The sequence below is a fragment of the Myotis brandtii genome, unplaced genomic scaffold (assembly GCF_000412655.1).
Source record: "Myotis brandtii unplaced genomic scaffold, ASM41265v1 scaffold15, whole genome shotgun sequence".
Taxonomy (NCBI): Eukaryota; Metazoa; Chordata; class Mammalia; order Chiroptera; family Vespertilionidae; genus Myotis; species Myotis brandtii.
The window spans coordinates 702,103-712,923 of NW_005355410.1; the positions used below are offsets into that span (position 1 = coordinate 702,103).

The following is a 10,821-nucleotide window of genomic DNA, read 5'->3' on the forward strand; positions in this document are numbered from 1 at the left end:
TTTTTTTTTAAATATATTTTATTGATTTTTTACAGAGAGGAAGGGAGAGGGATAGAGAGTTAGAAACATCGATGAGAGAGAAACATCGATCAGCTGCTTCCTGCACACCCCCTACTGGGGATGTGCTCGCAACCAAGGTACATGGCCCTTGACTGAATCGAACCTGGGACCTTTCAGTCTGTAGGCCGACGCTCTATCCACTGAGCCAAACCAGTCAGGGCCCCCTTTCGTTTTTAAGTAAAAGAACAGTTTTCAAGAAAGTTTCCATTTAGCCCTCCTTAACTTCCAGAATTTAAAACAGAATAATATGAGGGACTTTTGTTTTGTTTTGTTGTGCAACCATACTTATTTTCAGTTAAAAAATTTAGAAATATGTGAAATAATAAAATTCCTTTAATAACTAACCTGCCAAGATATACATATCATTACAAATAAGACAACTGGAAAAGCATTTACAGTTGAATTTTGACCAGAAATCACAGCAAATGTTTTAAATACATATTTTCTATGTATTACATATATAACACACTTAGATTTTAAAAAGTATTATTGCCCTGGCCGGTGTGGCTCAATTGGTTGGAGTATCATCCCATACACCAAAAGGTCATGGGTTCGATTCTCAGTCAGGGCACATACCCAGGTTGCGGGTTCGTTCCCCAGTCAGGGTATGTATGGGAGGCAAATATCGAGGTTTCTCTCTCTCTTCCTTCCCCTCTCCCTAAAATCAATTTTTAAAAATTAAAAAAGAAATAATAAAAAACTATTATTGGGAAATATATCTTCCTATTGTGCTTGCATTGTGTTGATATCTCACATCTCACTTCTCTTCCCTGTAAATCATACTCTCCATTTCATTTGACATTACTTTTACCACTATGTATGTATCTTGAAGTAAAATGTTTAAAATATGAACTAATAGAGACTCAACTATGTGGTATGTAACTCTAAATAAATTATATTTATTTTATTTTCATCTTTTAAGCTATTTAAAATATTTAATGACATAAATATATCAACTAGATGGCCTCAATTTTCATTTGTACATTTATTCTCAGGCCAAGTTACCATTCTTAAATATTATATAGATAAACTTACACTAAAAAAAGTAGAAGGTATTAAAAATAAAAATGTGCAAGTAATTTGCAAAAAAAAAAAAAAAACCAAAAAAATGAGAAGACAAGTGAATTCTCTTCATTTTTAGAAATTTCTCAATGTTAACTTTATTTTCAGCATGCCAACCTAGGATCAGCCATGGCACATCGTAACTACCTTAAAAATCTCATACAGGCCTGGCTGGCTCAGTGGCTGAGCATCAACCTATGAACCAGGAGGTAACAATTAGATTCCCAGTCAGGGCACGTGCCCAGATTGCGGGCTCACTCCTCAGTGAGGGGTGTGCAGGAGGCAGCCAATGGATGATTCTCTTTCATCATTGATGTTTCTATCTCTCTCCCCCGCTCCCTTGCTCACTGAAATCAATAAAAATATATTTTAAAAAATCTCATATAGTAAGCACAGACAATGAAAGACCAAAGTCTAAAAGCATTTCATTCAGATGTGGGAGCAAGCAGAGATAATCCAAATGTGCAAACACCAGATTTTTGTAAACAAGCAAACAAGCCAAAAAACTCGAGCAGAAAAATAGAGAAGAAATTATTGTAAAGCTCTATCCAAATTCAGAATATTCAAAATAATTAAAAGACGTTTGACAAACTGCTGGAGAACAATACACATGCACTTTTCTGGACTTCCCTTTCCAGGTTTACTCAATATCTCTTTCATCGGGCATGCAAGTGAATATAGTTCTATCTTTAGCTGCACAGAAATTAGTGCTCAATATATTAATTGGCTTATTAATAAGCACATTGAAGAAAAGGTACAAAGCCACCTACCATTGTCACTGTCTCCTTCAGATGGAACACTGTAGCTAGAGTTGTCCCATGTTTGTGCCTGTGTAAGTGTGTTGAAGGAGATAGGAGGAAGAGTGAGGGCTGGGTCTGCAGGAGAGCGAGAGAGCCAGTCCACGTATAGTTGCACAAGGACCAGGAAAAACCAAAGGGGCAGCAGCATTCCACAAATGGCACAAGGATTATATGGAAATGAAGTGAATTTCATATTATGGGATTTAATTTCAAATGTACAATATAGGAAAATAATGAAAGATGGTGTATGGAATAAAAAGAATGATAAAAACTGAGTGTTAGTACTTATCAATCATATACTCCACATGCAGTTAATATCATTAATCTTAACAGTTCCACAAGCCCACAGACTTCGAGTACTAATGAATCATGTCAACAGAAAAAAAGAGTATCCACAGATTATAGATAAAAAGCAAAAGATCCTTTTCAGAGACCTTCTAAATAACTAACAATCTTAGCAAATATGATTCACACAAAAAATTTGGTTACATAGTACAAAATATAGGTAGCTGTATCTATTATTTAACAATAAAACTATTATAGAATCAGTGTTTATTATTGTGAAATTTTTCACAAGGCAATATAAAATTTCTCTTTAAAGACATATAAGTCTACTGGCATGCTTTATTGATAAATGAATCTAGCCAACTCTTTGTTCAACACTTGACATACACACATCTAAATACTGTCTTCAATATTTGTTCATATAAAAACAATTCTGGGTACTGGTAGAGTCTCTTTAACAACAAATCTCATTAACCAATAAATGTCATTCAACTTCAAGCATTCTGAGTTGGTTATTTTTGAAATGATAACATCTTTCTTTGCACTAAATATGCATATAGTAATTATATGTTTATGAAATAGTTAAATGAACTATAACTAGAAAATGTTATGCAATTATAAGGCAGGGCCAGTAAAATAAGTGGACACGGTTCTAGGAATAAATATTTAGTTATATGTGGCTGTCTTTCTTTGGAGGAAAACACAGGAGATAGAAAAATGTTCTTTGAAGTAAACTACTAATCTACTTTAAAAATATAAGTTCTTACTCCAACTTGCTGATTTGATCAGTCTGTTTTTATTTATAACACAGAAATCACAGAAATCCATATATTGAACTTTAAGATAAAAATCATTTAGCTTTTAAAAGTCCCAAAGATACTCAATCAAAAAAAATATTTCTATCTTTTTAAATTATATCATGTTCAATTAAGATTACTGTATATATTATTTTCTAGAAAATATGAAAAGTACATACTGTAATATTTTAATATTATTAAATAAAATGAAAAAATCCCAATACATAATTCTAGTTTTATAAAGTTCCAAAATCCACTTGATGTTCTGAAGATAAATCAGCTTTATTTACAGCAACCAAACTCCACCGAGCTTTCAACAACTAGAACAATTTCCACATTAGTTAGTCAGCATTATAGAAGGGTTGAAATTGGAGAGGACATTTTCTTTGTTTTCTGCTATTCAGAATAAATACCCCTTTTATTTTTCACGACTACAAAGAATTTGAAATGGTCTAACAGTAAAGTACAATGTTGATAACCTGAGTTTTGATTCCGTACAAGGAAATAAAAAAGTCACTGAGACAATTTTACAACTAAATTGCAATATTCAAAAGAATATTATTTTTTAAAGATCTATTCAACTTTGATTTAATCAATTAGAAAATATTTATTTTATGATTGTATAAAACTGCTTTGTAAGGATTAGGGGAAAGTCTGTAGCCTAATATGAGGTCCTCAGTGTGTGGCGATCACTCAAGGCACGGATGACATATACCCTGAGTGACTGCCATTCCTCTTAGCACACACTGAGACCATGAAAATGGATGGTGGCCCAGATCTCAGTTCCAAAAATGAGGAGGCTATTCATTTGAACTTATTTTGTAATTAAAAATAAAACACTTTTCTATAAAATGCCTACTAACAACCTTTACCACACCCAAGCATTTTCTCAAATAACTTTGTCTTACAGCCCATTCAAAATGCCAGGGAAACCATTACACCTGGACACAGGGTGACCATCAATCAACTTGCTTCCAAAACAAAATCCTTTATAAAAGAATTATCTTTGTTTTCTTTATGGGTAGCCTTTTTCAAAATATACACATGTGTAACTTCAATTGTTGCCAAAATGCTTTACTGAAAAATCCAATGATATTTGAGTTTTTTACTAGCTTTTGCTTAAAAGTGCCTGAGTTATTTTCTAGTACTTAGTTAAAAGCATTAGTAGTGAGCATATGCAAAAGACCTAAGAATCAAAAATATGAAAACAAAGAGGGACCTAAAAGAAGGTAGAAAGTGCCAGAATTTTAAATACGTGGAGAAATCAGAAGAACCAAATTTTTCTATACATAATCCTTCTTTTTAAAATCAACATTCAGTCTGCACATTGCTATAATTTACATTTGTGAATACACTAATAAGAAATTAGAAGTAAGTAGGTAATATAAGCGAAAAGGCTCTTTAAAAAAGACTCCTGGCCAGTTATATGAGCCTTGAAATGATCTATCACTCTGTTATACAAGTAAATACACAGACCCTATACCAGTGATGGCGAACCTTTTGAGCTCAGCATGTCAGCATTTTGAAAAACCCTAACTTAACTCTGGTGCCGTGTCACATATACAAATTTTTTGATATTTGCAACCATAGTAAAACAAAGACTTATATTTTTGATATTTATTTTATATATTTAAATGCCATTTAACAAAGAAAAATCAACCAAAAAAATGAGTTCGCGTGTCACCTCTGACACGCGTGTCATAGGTTCGCCATCACTGCCCTACACCAAGGCTCAGAATACCAATGAGGGATGTCTCAGAAAGGAAGTCACCCTCAAAGAAACCTTTCTTTAACTTATCAGGAACCACTGGGGCAAAGAGCTAGCTATTTTATCTTCCCTGGGTTAAAAAAACTCAATCAAGCCCAGCTGGTGTGGCTTGGTGCTTGAGCGTCGACCTATGAACCAGGAAGTCATGGTTTGATTCCTGGTCAGGGCACATGCCCAGTTTGTGGGCTTGATCCCCAGTGTGTGTGTGGGGGGGGGGGCATGCAGGAGGCAGCCGATCAATGATTTTCCTCCCTAAAATCAATACAAATATTTTTTTAAAAAAACTCAATAGAATATTTCTTTCCCACTTATATGTCCCATCACCTTTTTCCTCTTTGCTGATATCAGTAATAGATCTCTATTACTATTAATAACTGAATCACTGAAAACAAGGTTCCAAATCTGGCCTTCCCAAGCTGTAGCCAGGTTCTGACACCAGGACTGAAACTCACCAGAGCTGACAAGGCTGTGTACATTTAGAGGCTAAAGAGAAACCACTGAGTTGTTTACAAGTTTAAGAACGTTGAGGCTTTAGTTTACCTGATCGAGGCTTCAGGCCAAACGGAGCTGTACTGCTGGTGGTAGGAGAGATTGCAGGGGAGTTTTCTCTAATCTGTGTTGTTACAAGGAAAGGAAATTTTGTAAAAAACTGAAGTAGAACTATGCATGTTTCTCTATGCTCAAGGATTTTAATAAAACCACAACCTTTTGAATTTGCTGCTGTGTGAAGTCCTGACTAAATAATATGAAAATCAATGCAAATGCTTTGAGTGGCATAATCAACAGAAGGTTATTTTGGGGGAGAACCATTCAATTTTTTATTTGATCATTATAAAAATACTAGAGGCCTGGTGCACAGATTCATGCACTGGTGGGGTCCCTTAGCCTGGCCTGCACCCTCTCACAATCCAGGACCCCTCAGGGGATGTCGGACTGGTGGTTTCAGCCCGATCCCCACAGGCTAGTTGAAACCGGCAGTCCAACATCCCCTGAGGGATGTAGTAGTGTGCTAAGAGGCAAGCGCTACTACTCTTGCTCATCCTGGCCCTGCCTTACCTACCGCTGGTAGCACTGCTGCGGAGGTGGGAGAGGCTCACACCACTGCAGCTGTGCTCACCAGCTGTGAGCCCGGAGTCTGGAGCCCATCAGCTGAGCAGTGCTCCCACTGTGGGAGCACACTGACCACTAGGGGACAGCTCCTGCATTGAGCGTCTGCCCCTGGTGGTCAGTGTATGTCATAGCGACCGGTCAACAGTTGACCAGTCGCTTAGGGCTTTATATATAGAGATTTTACAACCATGTGAAACTGGCAATCCTTTTCTGCCCCAGAATGGATGTGTTCACGGGCATGCATGCACACACACAGGCACACACTCACATCCACCTCACAGAGAGCACATCTGATAAAGACTCATAACACTGAACACACCTCTCATCTACAGCAGCGGTGGGGAATCTTTATTCCACCAAGAGCCATTGGGATATTTATAACAGTATTCGCTAATGTAATTCACTTAATATAAATTTATGTTGTTATAAAAAAAGTTCCAAGATTTATTGAATTTTGAGCCCTGTCTGTGGTTGCCTTGGCAGGGCAAAACCAAATGATTTCCTGGGCTGTCCTTATATGGCCCTTGGGCCAGATGTTCCCCATCCCTATCTACAGGCAAACCACTCACCGAATCACTGATGGAAAACTAGACATTCTATATGTTGCCTATTTGAACTATTTTCATTTTTTTTTCTATAAAGATGTTCCCATGTTAGTTTTCAAAATATATCTTATAAAATTAATCTTTATTTATGGATAGGGCCAGTTAAGGCTCTGAAAGCTAATGAGATAGATTCCCATATAGAATCTGCAATACAATTAATTCATTAATCATGACAGTCTTAGACTATATATTTCTATAAAAGGTATTCCAATTCAGGCTTCAAAGAATACATCAGATTTTATTAATCTTCAAGAAACTTACCTTATTTGGAGAATACTCGCTCCCATTACTCTGTGATGTTAGATTATTTTGCACCTTAAAGAAAAACAAAAATGCATGGTATGTTTCATTAGACTATAAAATTATGGAGGCAAGAACTATGTCTCTCTTACTTCCATCATATCCCTGGCACATAGGCACTCAATGATTATATACTGAATTAATTAATTCGTGTGTTAAGTAGCTAAGTAGATTTTACTTACATTTTCTAAAAACATGCAGCTATATTCACAGAAAAATACATCTAAGGTATCACATAAAATATGCAAAAGAATTTGCCAGAGCAAAGACACCAGCCCAAACCACCTGTGAAGGTCAGCCACCTGGAGGCTTCCACCCCCATCTTAACTACAGGTTTTTAAAAATGGTTCAAGGCAGTAGTTCCCAAATACACAGAATCTCATTGGGAGCTTTTCATACTGCCTGGATCCCAAATTACCTGGGAAACTCTTATGCTGTCAATTCAACATCAGTTTGCTTTCACAACAAAAGCTTACTTTACTCAGATCTACCTTCTTTATATGGTAATCAAAAACCCCATTGATGCACCTCAATAAAAAATTTGGTGATGGCTAATATCAATATCTTCATAGAGACTACACCAAATTAGTATACATTTAAGATATCTTTTCCTAGTCCTTTGTTGAGGAGTGCTATTAAAAAATATTCCCAACTTTGACAAATACAAGAATAAAACATATTTTTAGAATAAATCATCATTAATTTCCCTACCCAATTAAGTGGATTTATTAGAATTGCTCAAAGTAACTTCGGGTTTGATTCTCTCCATAAGCAACTCCTTCCTCTAATTTTTCCTATTGTTCCACCCCCCAATTCAATATTATTTCTGTATATAAGAATGTTATTTGCAATTCTTTCTGAATGGATGTCAATGCTATCCAAACAAGATATGGACAATTTTCTAAAGTATATTCATGGTGAGATATGATGTGCTGCCAATTATAAACCACTTCATAATCTTAGCCTCACCTATCTAACTGGCACCACCCACTCCTCATTGTCCTGAATCCACCATGGCTATGCTGCCTCTTTCAGCACAGCCTCCTGGGACCAAATTCAAACTCAACTGCTCCCCAGATCTAGGTTACTTCCTTCTCCTTAAACTCTATCTCTTCCCCCATCTCCCAGACCACCTAGAACACTGAAGATTACAAATCATCTCATAGTCTTCTCTAAATTGTGTCAATATACAAGGCTTCTTTCCTCCACAATTTGTTTTCCCTCCACAATTTTTAACATGCCTTCAAGTGAGGACAACTTCATATCCTTCATATAGAAGTCCTTGACAACAAAAACAAGGCTGAATCCAGCACAAGTACTTAACAAATACTAATTCATTCAAAATTATGCTAAAGATATTGCTTTATTCCTGAATGAGATGGAAGAGAGAATATAAAAATAGCCAACTCATGAATGAAGATCACATTTAAGTTCTGCACAATCATTAGCACTAGCTAATCCACTAATTTCTTTTTTTTTCCCTCCTCTTTGTGACTTCCATTTTCCATCAGAGCCAGCTAATACACCTTCCCGTTTTTAAAATCATGGAGATATGTCTGTCACAAACACAGAATTGCCCTAGAAAGGGAAGAAAATTAACAACAATTTCTTATACCAAACGAATCCTCATTCAACCAAAAACAATGTAAATTAATACAAACAATGTAAATCAGAGATGGAGTGGAGATAATTTTTTTCTAGAGGTTTTGGGTATTCCTGGTAACTCCTAAAATCAAGTACAGAGGTGGGCCTCTATGTTACTTGAGTCAACAGTGGGTTTGCAGCAGGATACTAACATGGTCTCCAAATACCTTTTCACTGACTGCTCATTGGTTACAAAGATAAAATAGAACAGAAATTATACAGTGAAGTCACCTCGACTGGGTGATCAAATTAGCATCACCACTGAGGCCCAGATGGACACAGTGTGCCCCCAAATGCGATATCGTCAGAACACAACATCTCCTAAAATTGTAGAAACTTAATCTAATCATGAAGAAATATAAGGGACCTTTGTTCCTCAAAATAAGGGGCATCCTATAAAAAAAAAAGAGGAAGGCTATATTCTTCAAAATGTCAAGGTCATAAAAATCAAAGAAAGATTTTGGAAATGTTCCAGAATAAGGAAAACTATAGATACCTGACAACTATCTGCCTCTAGACCAGCCGTGGGCAAACTACGGCCCGCGGGCCGGATGCGGCCCGTTTGAAATGAATAAAACTAAGAAAAAAAAAGACCGTACCCTTTTATGTAATGATGTTTACTTTGAATTTATATTAGTTCACACAAACACTCCATCCATGCTTTTGTTCCGGCCCTCCGGTCCAGTTTAAGAACCCATTGTGGCCCTCGAGTCAAAAAGTTTGCCCACCCCTGCTCTAGACTGAATACTACACTGGAGGGGGGGAAAATCCACTATGAATGACATTAGATCAGCCTAACTATTTGGAATATGGATGGTAGATTAACATTTATCTAAAGTTGATAACTGTAGTTATTTTATAAGACAAAATCCCTATTCTTAGAAAACATACACTGTAATGTTTAGCAATAAGGGACTATGACGTATACAACTTACCCTCAAATTTTCAAAAAAAGAGCAATGTATGTGAAGACAGAGACAGAGAATAAATAAGACTGCAAATGTGGTAAAATGTTAACCACAGGTAAATCGGTAAAAGGTTGTAAGTTTTTGTAACCTTTTGTAGAATCTGTAATTTCTCCCCAAACTTTAATAAGGTTACAGTATTTCCAAATAAGCAGCTTGAAAGAAAGAAAGAAAGAAAGAAAGAAAGAAAGAAAGAAAGAAAGAAAGAAAGAAAGAAAAAGTGGGGCCTTAGCCAGGTAGCTCAGCCAGTTGGATTGTCGTTCACCAAAAAGGTTGCAGGTTGGATCTCAGTCGGGGCATACAGGAGACAACCGATCCATGTCTCTCTCTCTCTCTCTCTCTCTCTCTCTCTCTCTCTCTCTCTCTCTTCCTCTCTAACATCAATAAAAACATCCTTGGGTGAGGCTTAAAACACACACACACACACACACACACACACACACACTCACACACTGGGCAGCATGTCTCGAAAGGAGCTTGATGAAATGGGCCCAGGGCAGCTTCAAATGAAAGACTTCCTGACGCTGCACTATTGGGTAATTCTATGAGCCTCCACTCAAGGAAGGAGGTGATGCAGTGATTCTGTCTAAGGACCACACCAGGAACAATATACAGTAGTTGAGTAACAGTACCAGCTACCATTTAGGTGTCCTGGGCTGTGAAACAATCCCAATTTACAGAAAATGAAGGTGAAGATTAGAGAAGTTACACATAGTCGCCCCTAGTCAGCAAGTCTTTGATATGTAATTGAAACAACATAATTCTAAGTCACCGTGCTTAACAATGAAACCATAGGCTCTGGCTCTGGGAACATAGCTGTTTCAACCGCAGTTCTCTTCCCCCTTATTTAACACAGATCCTTAGCTAGTTAAGAGTGTGAAAGTGCTTTATTACAGTACCTGTTCAGACATTTCAGGGGACATAAATCAGTTTGAACAACAATTAGCCATCCTAAACCCATTCACTGAAAAGGGATGAAATAGGTTGTAACCTGTTTCACTCTCGAGGCACCTCTCTCAACTGTTTCTACCTCTCGAGGACTGTTTCTTTGATACCTTCTAGGCCAGTGGTTCTCAACCTTCTGGCCCTTTAAATACAGTTCCTCATGTTGTGACCCAACCATAAAATTATTTTCGTTGCTACTTCATAACTGTAATGTTGCTACTGTTATGAATCGTAATGTAAATGTCTGATATGCAGGATGGTCTTAGGCGACCCCTGTGAAAGGGTCGTTCGACCGCCAAAGGGGTCGCGACCCACAGGTTGAGAACCGCTGTTCTAGGCTCATCTCTAGCTTTCTGTCAAAACTGCTTTATTCAACAACCCAATTTCACCCAATGTAACTTTACTCTTACTCTGTCTGCAAACATCCCTACCACTTTCGCTTTGCTATGTTCTTTTTTTTTTTATCGTTTAAAGTATTAC

General features: G+C 36.9%; 1 protein-coding gene across 4 annotated transcripts in view; it reads right to left on the minus strand.

Moving 5' to 3' along the window:
• Positions 1 to 10,821, minus strand: part of LRCH1 (leucine-rich repeats and calponin homology (CH) domain containing 1) — a 239,925-nt gene that overhangs the window by 30,696 nt on the left and 198,408 nt on the right. For 2 of the 4 annotated variants that reach the window (XM_014535734.1, XM_005861408.2), the window contains exons 14-16: positions 6,749 to 6,802; positions 5,313 to 5,385; positions 1,893 to 1,997 (exon numbers count right to left, since the gene is read on the minus strand). In XM_014535734.1, coding sequence (XP_014391220.1) covers positions 1,893 to 1,997; positions 5,313 to 5,385; positions 6,749 to 6,802 — 232 coding nt within the window. The remainder of the gene's footprint in view (positions 1 to 1,892; positions 1,998 to 5,312; positions 5,386 to 6,748; positions 6,803 to 10,821) is intronic. The other 2 variants (XM_014535736.1, XM_014535735.1) reach the window with 1 other exon arrangement.